The sequence below is a fragment of the Rhinichthys klamathensis genome, unplaced genomic scaffold (assembly GCF_029890125.1).
Source record: "Rhinichthys klamathensis goyatoka isolate OS25496 unplaced genomic scaffold, OSU_Roscu_1.1 h1tg000127l_1, whole genome shotgun sequence".
NCBI lineage: Eukaryota > Metazoa > Chordata > Actinopteri > Cypriniformes > Leuciscidae > Rhinichthys > Rhinichthys klamathensis.
This window is the reverse complement of record NW_026606664.1, coordinates 5,501,087-5,519,071: the sequence shown is the minus strand read 5'-3', so window position 1 is coordinate 5,519,071 and position 17,985 is coordinate 5,501,087. Positions and strand designations below refer to the sequence as shown.

Below are 17,985 nucleotides of genomic sequence, written 5' to 3'. Positions count from 1 at the left end.
TATATTCATTAAACCATTTAAGAAACAGAGTACAATGTTGGTAGTTTAAAGGTTTTGAAGGTCAGGACGATTTTAATTCAATTCTCTTATTCTCACCAAAGCTACATTTATTTGACCAAAAACAGAGATATTATTACAATTTAAAATACATATTTTGTATTATAATATATTTTAAATAGTAATTTATCCCTGTGATGGCAAAGCTGAATTTTCAGCATCATTACTCCAGTCTTCAGTGTCACATGATCCTCCAGAAACCATTCTAACATACCGATTTGATGCTCAAGAAAAATATCTGATTATCATCAAAACAGTTGTGCTGCTTAATATTTTTGTGGAAACCATAATACATTTTCTTTCAGGACTCTTTATGATACAAAGTAAAAAAAAAAAAAAAGCATTGATTTTGTAACATGTCCTTACTGAAAATTGTTATCAATGTAATGCTTCATTGCTGAATTCTTTTGAAAAAATATATATTGCTGACTTTTGAATGGTAGTCTATCTGAAACTTTCAACGAGCCTCTAATCTCTTCTAGCCATACACTGTTTTGTGAATTATTCCTTGTTTGTTCAGGATATGAACTAGCACTGGAAACTAGGCTGTGAGATTGCAAAGCAAAGACAGAAAAAGAAAAAGCTGTGCATTATAAGTAATTCCCATAAGGAAAGAACATCCAATCCATAAAGCTCATAGACAGACAATGTTACTGTTCGTTTTCTAGTCTCCGTGTTCTTAGAACTCATTGGCCCTGCAGTACTACATGGAAAGAGAGTGCTGGATGGTATGAGCAAAGCCTCAGCGGGCGACAGGATGTACTAGCCCTCTGTCAAAGCAACTCACATCAAAGATGCGTTCAAAGCACATCAAAGCTTTATGTTTGGTGCCAGAAAGTGAATAAAATAGTATGGAATGGACACCAGCAGTTTTCCTGATCATATCGTCAGTTTGAAGGTTAGTCAAATCAATATCGGTAGTGAAATAAATGTGTTTGCATGAATAAACACACACCTTTAGGCATGTTTTTTTTCTCAACCTCTCCAGCAGTTAGTAGCATCCTCTCCCTCTCAGAGTCATCAGCTTTCAGCTGTATCTGGATTTCTTCCAACCTCTTTACTAAATCGGGGAATGAGGGCCTGAGCTTTGGATCCATCTGGGATATATGTGGAGGCAACAAGAACATAAAAAAGCATAAGCATCTAAATCTGCAAGAGCTCCATGTTTTCACTTCTAGAATGTTGCACATCACAGATATTACAGTGGGACAGTTTCATGTTGTAGTTGCATGTCTGTTGATACATTTATATGAAATATTGGTAACACTTTACAATAAGGTTCATTAGTTAACTACATCAGTTAAAATTAACAAAGATTAACAAATGCTGAAGTAGTATTGTTCATTCTTAGTTAATGTTAATTTCAACATTTACTAATACTTTAACTAATGTTAACAAGATTTTAATAATGCACTGTGAACTAACATGAACAAACAATGAACAGCTGGATTTGTATTAACTAACGTTAAACAAAAACAGTAACAAATGTATTGCTCATGGTTAGTTCGTGTTAGTTAATACATTAACTAATGTTTAATAAATTAACCTTATTGTAAAGTGTTACCGAAATATTATTACATTACGTACACGACCATTCTAAAGTTTTGGGTTGATAAAATGCTTTAATGTTTCAAACTAATTTTTTACTGACCCCAAACTTTTGAACAGTAGTTTATATGATAAAACTATTGGAAAAGAAGAAATAAAAATACAGTATGTGGTAAGAATATAGATCAATTATTTGGTGCAACTACCAATACATTAATGATTCTTTTAAAGAGAAACTCTCACATTGCAACAGTTGAAGGCGAGCTGAAGGAAGTCAGGGGGACAATCTCCAACCATGTGCTGGAAGGCGTGGTAATCCAGGCCAAAGTTCTGCAAGGGGCACATGAGCGGGTAAAGGTCATACTTAGGACAAAGAGGTTTTAATGACTAGCATAAACACGTCATTTAGAAACAAATTGTATCTCCAAAACATTTATTGTAGAGGTTTATAACAGTGAATTACTGCTGCTGTGGACTCACTTCAGTGCGCGGTAAGTAGTCGGGATCAGCCTGTATCCTTGCAATGATCTCGCACAAAATAATGCCATATGAAAATACATCAGCCTAGAAATGAATACAGAGAAATGAGTATGTGTCCTGATAGATGCTGGCATGAAACAAGCTTTGTATAGTAAATATAGTGCTATACTCAGTATAGTGCTGAGTGCCGACTGCAGCTGAGAATCTAACCTTCTCGTTATACGGCTCGTCTCTTAACACTTCTGGAGCCATCCAAAATGGGGATCCCACCACAGACAGCTTCTCGCCCTCAAAACTGAACACACAGAATAGTGGTCTGGTCAAAACGCTGACATGTTAAAATGCTTTCACACATTATATAAATACAGACACTTAAGCACTTACAATGACTAATGGCACCTTAAAATGTTCAGTTGAGAAAGCAATACTTTGTGGTGGATCGAGAAGGGGTAACTAGTTGATCAACAACATGACTACTCTAAAAGCTTTGACTAGTTTCTAATTTTTCAATTCTATGTTTAAAGATTCAATATTTTAGCGGAAGTGCTTTACATAGAACTTTAGCTGTCAGAACTGTCTTCCATGTTTATTGAGCATCCCCCCCCCCCCAAAAAAAGTGGGCATACTCACTCATGTTATTCCAAACCCATAAGACTTTAGTTCATCTTTCGAAACACAAAGACATATTGCACATAAAACGTATCTTCATTTAAGATATGATTATGTTATAGGAATTAGATGGTGACACATACGAACAAACAACATTGGTTCTTGCTAAAGCGCAAACATGTTTATGCATTTTTGATGTTCTCTATGCATGTCCATTAATTTATGTTTATGTGAATAAAAGCCTGAATTAAATGTGTTCATATAATGTGATCGTGTCTCTTCAGAAGACGTGGATTAAAGAGCTCGATTCATCTGGATTACTTTTACCATGTCTTTATGAATGTTTGGAAGCATCAATATTTTGGTTGAGTAGACTTTCAATGAAGGAACAGAAACCTCTCGGGTTTCATTAAAATATCTTTCTGTTTCGAAGATGAAGGTCTGATGAAATGACATGAGGGTGAAACATTTATAACAGCTTTTTCATTTTTAGGTGAACTAACCCTTTAAGATGGTGCAAATTTAAAAAAATTTAACCCTGAAACTGGTCAAATTATACAGAGCTTCCAGTTTAATCAAATAAAAGAGGGATTCATTGACTAGTTGTTCAGGCAACCAACAGACTATTCGATTTAATATATATATATATACACACTCACCGGCCACTTTATTAGGTACACCTGTCCAACTGCTCGTTAACACTTAATTTCTAAGCAGCCAATCACATGGCGGCAACTCAGTGCATTTAGGCATGTAGACATGGTCAAGACAATCTCCTGCAGTTCAAACCGAGCATCAGTATGGGGAAGAAAGTTGATTTGAGTGACTTTGAACGTGGCATGATTGTTGGTGCCAGAAGGGCTGGTCTGAGTATTTCAGAAACTGCTAATCTACTGGGATTTTCACGCACAACCATCTCTAGGGTTTACAGAGAATGGTCCGAAAAAGAAAAAACATCCAGTGAGCGGCAGTTCTGTGGGCGGAAATGCCTTGTTGATGCCAGAGGTCAGAGGAGAATGACCAGACTGGTTCGAGCTGATAGAAGGGCAACAGTGACTGAAATAACCACTCGTTACAACCGAGGTATGCAGCAAAGCATTTGTGAAGCCACAACACGCACAACCTTGAGGCGGATGGGCTACAACAGCAGAAGACTCCACCGGGTACCACTCATCTCCACTACAAATAGGAAAAAGAGGCTACAATTTGCAAGAGCTCACCAAAATTGAACAGTTGAAGACTGGAAAAATGTTGCCTGGTCTGATGAGTCTCGATTTCTGTTGAGACATTCATATGTTAGAGTCAGAATTTGGCGTAAACAGAATGAGAACATGGAACCATCATGCCTTGTTACCACTGTGCAGGCTGGTGGTGGTGGTGTAATGGTGTGGGGGATGTTTTCCTGGCACACTTTAGGCCCCTTAGTGCCAATTGGGCATCGTTTAAATGCCACGGCCTACCTGAGCATTGTTTCTGACCATGTCCATCCCTTTATGGCCACCATGTACCCATCCTCTGATGGCTACTTCCACCATGTCACAAAGCTCTAATCATTTCAAATTGGTTTCTTGAACATGACAATGAGTTCACTGTACTAAAATGGCCTCCACAGTCACCAGATCTCAACCCAATAGAGCATCTTTGGGATGTGGTGGAACGGGAGATTCGCATCATGGATGTGCAGCCGACAAATCTGCGGCAACTGTGTGATGCCATCATGTCAATATGGACCAAACTCCCTGAGGAATGCTTCCAGCACCTTGTTGAATCTATGCCACGAAGAATTGAGGCAGTTCTGAAGGCAAAAGGGGGTCCAACCCGTTACTAGCATGGGGTACCTAATAAAGTGGCCGGTGAGTGTATATACTAGTGGTGAGGAGGTCATGGGAAAGAAAGGGTCTTGAACTACTTTGGTATTATTAGCGCTCTCTAAAGTTGGCTTTGGACAGTACGTTCCTTCCAAATTAGATCCCCTGTCCGCATTGCTCGCGTCTCACCATTGCTTCTTTTCAGATTGCCATGAGCAAAACAGAAGGATGCCCACTACTGTTTTATATGGGGGGAAAGCCATATTAATCATAGCTGCAGCTGCTGCTATAATTAGCATACAGGCAGCAGAGTGAAATGTGTTAAATGTTTTACTCATTTTGAAGGTCCCCACGTTGCCCGTTACTCACTCATGACTGGGGATTTTCTCAGCAAGGCCAAAGTCTCCGACGATCGCAGTGTGGCCATTCTCGTCAGACTTGATCAGGCAGTTCTGAGAGAACATCAAAAGGAAAGATACAGTAACTAGAAAATCATATTGTTCCTCCCACAGGATACCTTACACTTGAGATTCAGTTAATTAGAATCACTTAAACAGAAAGTAATGATGTAGCGAGCAAGCCACAGGGGTGAATCCCACAGTGTATAATTATGGGAAGTCTCAGAAGATAAGACAACACCTGGAGGTAGAGACAGCATGTCAGTGCATGCCACCAACAAGAGCACAGTGAATAATAAATTAAAAGCACCTGTTTCAGTGTTGACTGATATAGTCTTGTTTATAAAGTAACAGCATTAAACCCACAGGACAAGTGTGCCTTGAGTTCATCCAATAATTGCCTACCTTCATGAGGCCAATAAAATTAAGCAATGTAATTACTATTTACAACATTACACTACAAAAAAAAATCTTATTGACCCCAAATATTTTTGAATGTTAGTTTTATTCAGCAGATATGCATTAAATGATCAAAAGTGACAGCAAAGACACTTATAATTCTATTTCAAATAAATGCTATTCTTTAGAACTTTCTATTCATCAAAGAAGAATAGAAAAAAGCAACCATTGTTTTCAACACTGAAAATAAGAAATGTTTCTTGAGCAGCAAATCAGCACGTTAGAATGATTTCTGAAGGATCAATGACTGCTAAAAATTCAGCTTTGCCATTAAAGGAATAACTCAATGCAGCCTTGGTGAGCATACAAGACTTTATTGACAAAATCTTACTGACCCCAAACTTTTGCATTGTAGTGTATTTATTGTGATGATTACCTTGGAGGTGAGATCTCTGTGAAAAATGCCCTTGGAGTGTAGGTAACTGAGGCCCATGGCGATCTCTAAGGCCAGCTTGACCCGTGTGGCCCAGCTCAGGTACTTATTGCTGTCCAGCAGCTGCTCCAAGTTTCCACCATTAATGTACTGAGAAAAGAGAAGATACCACATGTGACAAACATCACTGTTTCAATCTCTTTGACATCCAAAAATGGCCCATATTGTATTCATGAGGTTACATTAGTTAGAATGATGGGACAAAAAAAATGCAATGCACAAGACTTTGAATCTGATAAAAAAAATGTATCTGACATGTACAACAATAATAGGCAACAATTAAATCAAGCAACTTTAATCTTTGCATAATGGGGATTATAATCATTTTGATGGTCACAGTACCTTGTGTTTACAATACAAAAGTGAATTCTATCAGCTTCCTGTGGGTAAAGGTATTCCATGCCAACTCTCCAGTGGATTGGTTTCAAGTCACAAAAGCGTGCAAATTAGCAGAGCCCAGTAGAAGCCCTTTAAGTGCTTCTGTTTCACATAGTGAATTTGCATGAAAGCACCATCTAATAATTAGGCAATTATTCTGCAAGACGCATTAACTATTCTTTTGCAGCTGTGAATGTTTTGTGTGTGATTAACTTTAAAACAAGTCTTTGAGATATTAGTTAATGTGGCGCACATGCTACTCGCTAGAAGCCTGATGCATTCACCACAGGGCACTGGTCTCAACTGTGTCCTAATTTTGGGCTGCCTGAAATGATCTGTGCTGACAGATAAAGGGCTCCACATTTAGCTAACAAAATTAGCCATGGCTGACTAAACAGAGGAGACCTTAGTATGTGGTCAGTGCGGTGAGATATCAACAGGCAGACAAGATGGCTGAGTCAAAATGACTGAACTTTCTAGTTGTTTCCCATAAAGCTTTGGTGCCATGACCTGGCCAGGTTATCAATAGAGCTACACCTTGGCCCTTGAATAAAATGACCAAATAGGTTATGCTCTTGTAGTTTGAGGACTCATTCAAAGGCAAAAGTAAAATCTTGAGGTACAAGTCACTCTCTAGTCACGCTCTTAAAATTTGCTGTATACAGCATAACCTTGAGATCAAGGTTTACAAAAAACACCAGCAAAACATCTGATTATCTGAATTCCCTGGAATTTCAAATTGACAAAATGAGCACTTAGCCCTGTCCCAAATGGCACACTCAGCCCACAGTCCTCAGATGAGTGAGAACACTTTTGTACATGGAAGGTTGGCAACAAAACATATAAAGGGCATATCAAGCACAATTCGCAGGCAGTGGTAATTTATTCTGCAAGCTAAAGTGTCTGATAATAGGTTACTGAGACAAAGCAAATAGTATTTAGCTGGTCGTGATCTCAACAAGATGCCACTCATGAGACGATCTGGTCTTTGTAAAGCATCACAGCTTTTATTAAGTTACTATGACTGGATTTTTTTATCTCATGTGAGTACATGATTTTAAAGTCCCCCTGTGGTGAAAATCAAGCTTTTAAATGTTGTTTATATGTCTATCTATGTGGTGTAAACCCTGTACAAATTCATGTCAACACCATTGCAGAGTATTTTTTCCTTAAAACTGCGATTTTGAGACGGTCTTTGGTTTGCTGTAGTTTGAAATCGCTGGTGTTTCTGACGTCACAAATTACCTTGTAACCAATCACGTCAATGTGTGATCGTCAACAAGTGGATCTCTGAGCTGGTGTGAGTGACTGGAGGCGGGGATAATTTCCATATTAATAGAACCTTGTATATTTAATGAGGCAAGCGTGTAGGGTTACATTCAAGCTATTTTAACCCTCTGGGGTCGGCAAACGCGCCAGCGCGTTTTGCTGGATTTTCTTCACATAGTAGCACAATAGACTTAAATTACTCCGTCATTTATGGTCATACAGAAAATAAATATGAAAAAAGAATCTGACGCCCGTTTCACACATACTCCGTTTGCAGTGCGTATACGGTGCGTATAATATACGGTACAGGAGCAGCACGCGCTATAGTGCTTTCACATATGCTGCGTTTGCAGTGTGTAACTGATCCGCGGCTGTACCACAAACACATACTCACAATTTTTATTTCAAATCCAGAAGTTATGCAGCAACTTTTATTTAAAAAAAAGTTGTCAGCATTGCAATTCTCTTTGTACACATATACAAACTTGAATGGACGTATGCACGTTTAAACACAATTTAAACAACGTAGGCCTATAATTCCATGCATTACTTCTATATATTAAGTTGCTCAAGCAAGAGGTCAAATATTTAACCATGTACTTATATTAAAATCGCAAACATTTTAAATTAAAACTTAAAATTGACAAAAACAGCCGACTCTCATGCCTTTTCTTTTGCATTTAAATTTTAATACAATAAATCTTGCATGTCACAAAGAACTTGTTTTTCCACCTCCACGAATGAGACGAGTGTTGTTCATTATGTCCTTGTTAAGGTAAATTGTAGTTTTCCTTGCTTAAAACCCCGGTCTTAAAGTAAAAAGATCAAAAGTAGTATTTAATTCAATACATTTATTTAGTTTAAATAAATGTAGTTTAGTCCTCAGTTGTAAGTCGCTTTGGATAAAAGCGTCTGCTAAATGACTAAATGTAAATGTATGGTGAGATTACTACATTTTATTGAATTAAATGCATTTATGGTGAAACTACTACATTTTCATGTCAATCTGTGTTCATTTTGACCACGAACCGTGCGCTGTCACTTTAATTCAGCGTTTGCAGCACAGCAAAAATAGACTCGGTGCGTAAACGATCTCTGCACTGCTGTATACGCACCGCACCTGGAACAGATCGCCTGACCGCACCTACGTGCAGTGTGAAAGCTCTAACCTGTTAACATGGGAACGGAAAAAAATACGCACCGCATACGCACTGCAAACGGAGTATGTGTGAAACGGGCGTAAGAGATGTCTACTTTTGTATGTGTCCACTTACAACCAAAACATTGTGCTTTTGTAAAATAAAGAAAATAAACAGGGTGTGCTTTCTGCCTCTTTGTCTCAGTGAACTTTTTTTTCATGAGCAGGTCTATAAACAAACAAAACTCAGCGAACACTTGTCACACATTTATGAGCAATATATCTTTATAAACATTTAAGTGTGTACTTTTTTAAATGCTCTGATTCAAAACGAAAACAAATATTCTCTGTTTAAGTAATTTGTATAAAACCATCAAGATGTCCAGTTTCTCAAACTCTTGCTCATTAGTTTTAATGTGACCACACCCACGAGCGCAAAAGAGATTGACATGCAAATCGTCCACATGAAAGAACGCGAATGCGCTCATTACCTCAAAAATAAAGCACCAAACTTCATCAGTTCTCTGCTTTTCGTCGAGTTTGGAAGACACGCAGTGAGTTTACATTGGATTTAACTCAGAAGAAGAAGAATGCGATTTGAAGACAAGAAAGATTTTAAGGTAAGACATATATTCTGAATTATATTAGTTAGTGTTATTGTTGCATAAACTTCACATTGCAGTTGAACTGTTGCTAGACTAAAATGTATGACATCGATGGAAGCATGTTGAAATATGAACTATAGACAGGCAGACAATCTCCTGAACTCCAAACTGAATGTCAGAATGGGAAAGAAAGTTGATTTTGAGCGTGGCATGGTTGTTGGTGCCAGACGGGCCGGTCTGAGTATTTCACAATCTGCTCAGTTACTGGGATTTTCACGCACAACCATTTCTAGGGTTTACAAAGAATGGTGTGAAAAGGGAAAAACATCCAGTATGCGGCAGTCCTGTGGGCGAAAATGCCTTGTTGATGCTAGAGGTCAGAGGAGAATGGGCCGACTGATTCAAGCTGATAGAAGAGCAACTTTGACTGAAATAACCACTCGTTACAACCGAGGTATGTAGCAAAGCATTTGTGAAGCCACAACACGCACAACCTTGAGGCGGATGGGCTACAACAGCAGAAGACCCCACCGGGTACCACTCATCTCCACTACAAATAGGAAAAAGAGGCTACAATATGCAAGAGCTCACCAAAATTGGACAGTTGAAGACTGGGAAAATGTTGCCTGGTCTGATGAGTCTCGATTTCTGTTGAGACATTCAGATGGTAGAGTCAGAATTTGGCGTAAACAGAATGAGAACATGGATCCATCATGCCTTGTTACCACTGTGCAGGCTGGTGGTGGTGGTGTAATGGTGTGGGGGATATTTTCTTGGCACACTTTAGGCCCCTTAGTGTCAATTGGGCATCGTTTAAATGCAGGATAATGCACCATGTCACAAAGCTCGAATCATTTCAAATTGGCTTCTTGAACATGACAATGAGTTCACTGTACTAAAATGGCCCCCACAGTCACCAGATCTCAACCCAATAGAGCATCTTTGGGATGTGGTGGAACGGGAGCTTCGTGCCCTGGATGTGCATCCCACAAATCTCCATCAACTGCAAGATGCTATCCTATCAATATGGGACAACATTTCTAAAGAATGCTTTCAGCACCTTGTTGAATCAATGCCACGTAGAATTAAGGCAGTTCTGAAGGCGAAAGGGGGTCAATCACAGTATTAGTATGGTGTTCCTAATAATCCTTTAGGGGAGTGTATATATAAATATATATATATATATATTAGTGCTGGGCAAGTTAACGCGTTATTATCGCGTTAACGCATTTATTAATTAATGCCGACAATTTTTTTATCGCGCGTTAACGCAGTTTTTTTAATTATTATTATTTTGAAAGTCCGTTGCTCACTGGCTCTGAATACACATAGGCCTACAGTCAAACCATGATCACAGGAGGGGTGGGATGTTGGTCAGCCAGCAAATAACCCACCCAAACAAGCAGTGGAGAGGCTTTGGCAGGTTCTCTCAGGTGAACAGAAAGGGAGACAGCGCTCCGCGAGTGAATGACAGGCGCTCTATGGATAGTAACCATGGCACCGGCTTCTGTGCGCTACGCAGCTGTAGCCTAGTCTTTTTAACTTAAATTAAAATTATACATAACTTTACCTGATAGGCCTGCGTTTAGTTTAGCGGGGATGCTCTGCATGTGAATTCCCTCCTGTTGATGTCCTGATAACTATTTAGATTCTGGAAACTCACAAACAGCGAGCCGAGGATCAGTCTCTCTTCCAATGATTTGTGCTGCGCGTCGTGTACAAAAAAGTTAGACAATTCAACTTCGGCAACGCGCGGGCGCGTGCGTGAGGCGAGCATGACCGCAACAGTTTCACAGGAACGCACCCGCTTGTCGCTGCACCTGTGCTCGACCACTTCACCTCACTCTAGGCTGATTTATACTTCTGCGTCGGACCTAAGCCGGAGCCTCTACGCTATAGACTACGCGTTGGTTTTCATTTATAAATCTGCGTCGTTGTCCGCGTTGACGCGCAATTACACATGCAGAGGGAGAGTGTGAAACCCGGGGAGCGGTTCTAGCAATCACAGCCCTTGCAGTACGCGTAGAATTGACGTTACATTTTTGGAGAGATGCACGTCAGGGTACGCGTGCTACACAGCTACGGCGTGAGTTCGAGCAGAAGTATAAATTGGGCTTTACCTCTGTTTAATGTAATCTTACGTGGGAAACCATGGCATGCCATGACCAAACCTAAGCTGCTATCAGAGAAGTAACGTTGGTCGACTTATATCTGTAGTAGTGATCATGACCCTTTGACTAGACTGTTTCTGCTGCTCCCTGATACAAGATACCTGTTCAGAAAAAAAAGAAAACTGGACTCTTTTTAACAAGCTAGATAAAAGGTAATGCCCTGGCAGTGGCAAATAGCTTTGTTTAAATATTTGATTTGATTACGTTAATGTTTAAGTTGAGATTTACAAGAAATATTTTATTGATACTGTGTAAAGGGAATACTGCTGGTATAAAAGCACCTTATTTGTTTAAAGTTTTTGAAAACCACATGTTATTGCACTTTTGTAGCAGTACATTTAAATCAAAAGTGCACAATACACTACTTTAGAATTCATTATTCAATATTGCGCGTAACAATGCGATTAATCGCAAGAAATCATGCGATTAATCGCGATTAAATTTTTTAATCGTTGCCCAGCACTAATATATATATATTATATATATATAATATACACTGCTCAAAAAAATAAAGGGAACACTTAAACAAAATGTAACTCCAAGTCAATCACACTTCTGTGAAATCAAACTGTCCACTAAGGAAGCAACACTGATTGACAATCAATTTCACATGCTGTTGTGCAAATGGAATAGACAACAGGTCGAAATTATAGGCAATTAGCAAGACATCCCCAATAAAGGAGTGGTTCTACAGGTGGTGACCACAGACCACTTCTCAGTTCCTATGCTTTCTGGCTGATGTTTTGGTCACTTTTGTATGCTGGCGGTGCTTTCACTCTAGTAGTAGCATGAGACGGAGTCTACAACCCACACAAGTGGCTCAGGTAGTGCAGCTCATCCAGGATGGCACATCAATGCGAGCTGTGGCAAGAAGGTTTGCTGTGTCTGTCAGCGTAGTGTGCAGAGCATGGAGGCGCTACCAGGAGACAGGCCAGTACATCAGGAGATATGGAGGAGGCCATAGGAGGGTAATAACCCAGCAGCAGGACCGCTACCTCAGCCTTTGTGCAAGGCAGGAGGAGCACTGCCAGAGCCCTGCAAAATGACCTCCAGCAGGCCACAAATGTGCATGTGTCTGCTCAAACGGTCAGAAACAGACTCCATGAGGGTGGTATGAAGGCCCGACGTCCACAGGTGGGGGTTGTGCTTACAGCCCAACACCATGCAGGACGTTTGGCATTTGCCAGAGAACACCAAGATTGGCAAATTAGCCACTGGCGCCCTGTGCTCTTCACAGATGAAAGCAGGTTCACTCTAAGCATGTGACAGACGTGTCAGAGTCTTGAGACGCCGTGGAGAACGTTCTGCTGCCTGCTTTCATCAGTGAAGAGCACTGCTGCTTTTCAGCAATTTGCCAATCTTGGTGTTCTCTGGCAAATGCCAAACGTCCTGCATGGTGTTGGGCTGTAAGCACAACCCCCACCTGTGGACGTCGGGCCTTCATACCACCCTCATGGAGTCTGTTTCTGACTGTTTGAGCAGACACATGCACATTTGTGGCCTGCTGGAGGTCATTTTGCAGTGCTCCTCCTTGCACAAAGGCTGAGGTAGCGGTCCTGCTGCTGGGTTGTTGCCCTCCTACGGCCTCCTCCATATCTCCTGATGTACTGGCCTGTCTCCTGGTAGCGCCTCCATGCTCTGCACACTACGCTGACAGACACAGCAAACCTTCTTGCCACAGCTCGCATTGATGTGCCATCCTGGATGATCTGCACTACCTGAGCCACTTGTGTGGGTTGTAGACTCCGTCTCATGCTACTACTAGAGTGAAAGCACCGCTGCATACAAAACAAGTGACCAAAACATCAGCCAGAAAGCATAGGAACTGAGAAGTGGTCTGTGGTCACCACCTGTAGAACCACTCCTTTATTGGGGGTGTCTTGCTAATTGCCTATAATTTCGACCTGTTGTCTATTCCATTTGCACAACAGCATGTGAAATTGATTGTCAATCAGTGTTGCTTCCTTAGTGGACAGTTTGATTTCACAGAAGTGTGATTGACTTGGAGTTACATTGTGTTGTTTAGGGTTCCCTTTATTTTTTTGAGCAGTGTATATATATATATATATATATATAAATATATATGGCAATTTGGCAATTTTAACCAGAAAAATCTAAAATGTATTCCCAAAATTGTGCAGCCCCATAGTTTCTCTTGATATCAGCATGTTCACAGTTGTTTCGTTTTTTTTTTTTTTTTCAGGAACCAGATGCCACTGAGGAGTCCTGCTGACTTAAACATTCACATGAGACTCTGTACATGAACATGGTAAAATGAAAAATGAAATACCATGGAAATGACAGGTATGTACTATGTTTCAGGTATTTCATATTCTAGCCTAAGTGATACAATTTTCAAAAGTCTTGTTTTTTCACAAACCACGCATAAACATCATTATCTCAAAACTACAAACTTTTACATACATGCTGCTTACATATTTTTGTAGCAGAGTTTGTGCTGAAAACAGTGTAATCAGACTTTAGCCATGAAAATGTCACAAGTAACAGAAATAAGCACAAATGTCAGAGCATGTCAGAACACCTCAGACCCCAGAGGGTTAAAAAAAAAAACCATTTAAATATGTAATTTTGTTTTAAGGGATAAAAGTATTGACTGCAGGGGGACTTCAATTTTTTTTAAAACACTAATTATAAAAAATATATATATATGAATACTTATATTCAGCAAATAAATTAAATTGGTCAAATGACAGTAAAGCTTTTAGAAACAAATGCTGTTCTTTCCAACTTTCTATTCATCAAAAAAACTTGAAAAAAAATGTATCCACATTGATAACAAGAAATGTTTCTTGAGCACCAAATCAACATAGAATGATTTCCGACGAATTACCTTTTGAAATATTAAAACATTTGAATTTGTAATAATATTGCATAATATTGTTGCATTTGCCATCAAATAAATGCAGTTGTGGTGAGCATAAGGAAAATGCATAAATAATGGAACAGTGATATTAGGAGGGAAGGTGTTAATTTGTGTTGTTCCTAAAACAACTGACATACAGTCTTGGATATCCTGGGCTAAATATACAGGCCCACTCTTTAGCTATTTGGGCATGTCTATTTTCACTCCGTTTACTTCAATCAGCAGACGGGTAGCCAAACCACAGCCAACCAGTAAACTATTCATGGGTTCAAACATGTGCAGAACTTGTACTACTTACTGGGAACCCACTGAATAACATACAAATAGAAAATCTTTTTTTGGGGGCTTAAGAGAAGCTACACTAAGTGTTTGCATGTATGAAGACCTGCACATTTGTACATGCTAAACAGTTAGCTAAGCCAAATCACACCATGCGGCTAGCTGTCCCAATCTAATCCCATTTCTCCCTCTTCTTACAGACCTGACCTCATGCCCAACATCTATCCTGAACCCAGGTCAGGAAATCTTTCCTCTGAAAGTGCCCTACTTGTGCTATTTGTTGGCTTCATCTCTCAGAGGGTTAAAACTAATCCTACATCGCACCATTTGATCAGTGTTGACTATCCGACGTACTGCCAGACAGATTAAACTGAACAAAAAGAAACAGTCCAGTTTAGATCTAAAGCTGAGGTACTCCAGGTGATTAGGTGATTGATGTGTATGCCTAAATAGAGCAAATCCTCTTGGTGAAACCGTAACCTTGAGTGGGTTGGGTGGTGATGCAGGCTACAACAGAGGATGAAAAACTTCCTGCAGGGCTGATTTCAGAACTGTTGAGTGATGAGAGAGCTCATTTAATACACTGTCAAAGGGAGGGGGGGAGGGGGGTTTGGGGCTTTGGGGGCATGCCAATTGCTCTTAATGGCATGAGCAACATTAGGCCCCAGTGGCTTTGAAAAATAGCATAATCCTTCATCAGCAGGCCAGTGATTACCACTGCAATAATACCCTTTTCTGTCAACATGCATCAAAAAAGCAGAGCAAAGGTCACAGGGCTGCGGCAAGAACAAGGGACCTGCAATAGTTTAATCTATAATGGAAATACTAACGTATCATCATGTCACATATATCTAGAACAGGTGTCACGGACACACTAGTAAATAGTGTTTATATTTTTTTTTTGTATGAACTACAGTATAAAACTATCTTTGTGCAGCTGCAAAGATTTTACTCATCTTGACTATTATTCAGTTTTCCTTAAGGTGCAAATCGGTGAGTTGATAGCCAATTGATTCAGAGACTTTTTAAAATGCATTTACATTATTCTTAAAATACTTCCTCTAATGCAGTGGCTCTTAACCATGGGTTAAAAAATGTTTTTCTTATGAAGAACCAGGTTTTCCACTGTCTAGAAAACTTGGATGTACAAGTTAGCCTAGTTTCAAAAGTTTGATTTCTTACACTTTTTATTAATAAACAATTTTCACACCATTATTAATTAATCATTAAAATCTTATTTAAATCAATAAAATAACTGAATGCAGACATTTTTATATTGAATATATATTTTCCAAACTATGCCAAGCTCTGAAATAATTCATCAGGTAAAAAAATCAGTAAAAAAACCCAAAAAAGCGTAACCCTTCAGTGTTCCAGACTGCGACCAAAATGGCATATGCGACCATTTTTTGAGAATGTGCGAGTTAAAATTTTATGTGGTCGCATTTGTGCGAGCGCATGGTCATGTACTCAGTTAAATTCACTTATGCGCAACAGAGCGCCGTTGTATCAGCAGCTGCTGCAGTCCGTATGTTCAAAATGAACGAGTACATCATGAATCCATTTTCCAAACCGTGTTTTTGACTTATCCTGAATCACTACGGTACGCCTATATAAGTGTTTATATTCTGACTATTTTATCCCGGGGTCGGCTCGGCTGAGGAGTTGCCCAGTGCCTGCGTGACTCGCCTGCATTTAATTAAATACTACTATTTTTCACAGTCATCTTTTTAATAGTTTTTCTGAGAATATTTTGATTTGATAGTTAAAAGATTAAAACATTTTGCTAACATGAGGTCTTGTGTCACTGACTGTCAGTCTTTTTACATCAGTGCAAAACTTAGGTATGCAGATTAAAACCACAATTCATCCGCATGCATTAATTAATCCCATGGCATGTAATAAAAAAAAAGAAAAAAAGGTGCGACCAAATCATGTGCAACCAGTGGAAAAGTTAGTCTGGAGCCCTGCCCTTATCCAGTACATCACAATGACTGGAAAAGTCATGGGGTCTTTGAATATTGTTGTGGACAATGGGGGGCCATGGAGTAAAAAAGGTTAAGAACCACTGCTCTATCTTTAAAAAAAAAAAAAGACTTCAGACTGTTTATTGCACCAAAGGTTACTTGCAAGAAAAAAAGCATTGCCTACATAACCTGAATATAGCATTGCCTACATAACCTGAATATATAGGCAACTTCAAATACAATGCGTGTAATACAAGCAGTGCATTTGTGGATGCATACAAGAGAGATAGGTCACACATAATGAGTTTTTCCATTCAACTGCGCTCCGTTTCCATTATTTTAACGTGTAAACGCACTAGATGGACGTGTTGGACCGTTGTGCTTGTGTCTTACATCTTCTGCAAGCGTCTCGCGCATGACACAGCATTATAAAAACGCGTCGCTCAAGTTAAAATAAGTTCAACTTTTAAAAGACTCAAGACTCAAGCGTCCCCCCACCCAAAAAAACACGTTCTGTGTGAACCGGCCCATATGTTGTCTTTCGATAGTACATTTTGCTCAATGCCTGCAATTTATTCTTTGTTTTTATAAAAACAAAGCTTTCATTTAACCTTCATAAAGGCCATTGCTTTGCAAAAAACTCCACTCACTCACCCACCAACTAAATCAACTGGCTCAAGTTGGAGGATAATGATTTATGCACATTGATTACACAGGAAAGAAGGGTACATTTTTGAACAATGTTAATCTTCAGCATATGACTATATTGCACTGCAACATTCATACAGGCATAAAACACTGTTTGAGATGGAAAAAATACATCATGCCTTAAGGGACTGCCAGTAGGCTCTCTAATAGAATACTTCCCCTCGGGCCACTGCGAACAAAGAGTAAACTGTTAAATGTCACAGTGAGTCATTTGATTCACAGGGGGAAATGCCACAGATTTAGGAATCAAGGTACACTGCAAACACTCTTAAGCCCGGTGCACACTGTGATTTTGGCCACGATTTTTCCGTCTGAGACAAATTTTGCAAATCCTAAAAGATTCCTCTGATCCTTGGCTAAAATATGAAGTCATTGATTGTTAATTTAACATGTTCACCGAAAGCCGATAATGACCGGTGCGATCAAATTTTACCTCAAATTCTACGACGACTGTCAAATTGTCTTCGTTTTTTAAGACAAGCCATGACCAAAATTAATGTTAGAGATTTCTTTGTAGCCTCCATTTCAATCCCGCGTAATGCAGCTCACTGTCACCGAAAGTGTCATTGATTGATGTAAAACTCCGGACAAGTTCTTGCGTGCGTCCGTTTTGAACCTGTCTTGACTTTCGTACAGTCTGACATTAAAGGGGTCATATGATGGTTCTAAAAAGAACATTATTTTGTGTATTTGGTTTATTGCAATGTCTTTACGTGGTTTTAGGTTAAAAAAAAGTCATTTTACACATACCGTACAATCAGGCCCGGATTAAGAGGACTTTGGGCCCTGGGGCT

At 39.4% G+C, this 17,985-nt stretch overlaps 1 protein-coding gene across 2 annotated transcripts in view; it reads right to left on the bottom strand.

Moving 5' to 3' along the window:
* tesk2 (testis associated actin remodelling kinase 2) overlaps positions 1–17,985 on the bottom strand; it is a 50,051-nt gene that overhangs the window by 7,366 nt on the left and 24,700 nt on the right. For both annotated transcript variants that reach the window (XM_056256649.1, XM_056256648.1), the window contains exons 5-10: positions 5,736–5,882; positions 4,872–4,954; positions 2,296–2,380; positions 2,086–2,169; positions 1,849–1,935; positions 1,013–1,154 (exon numbers count right to left, since the gene is read on the bottom strand). In XM_056256649.1, the coding sequence (XP_056112624.1) occupies positions 1,013–1,154; positions 1,849–1,935; positions 2,086–2,169; positions 2,296–2,380; positions 4,872–4,954; positions 5,736–5,882 (628 nt within the window). The remainder of the gene's footprint in view (positions 1–1,012; positions 1,155–1,848; positions 1,936–2,085; positions 2,170–2,295; positions 2,381–4,871; positions 4,955–5,735; positions 5,883–17,985) is intronic.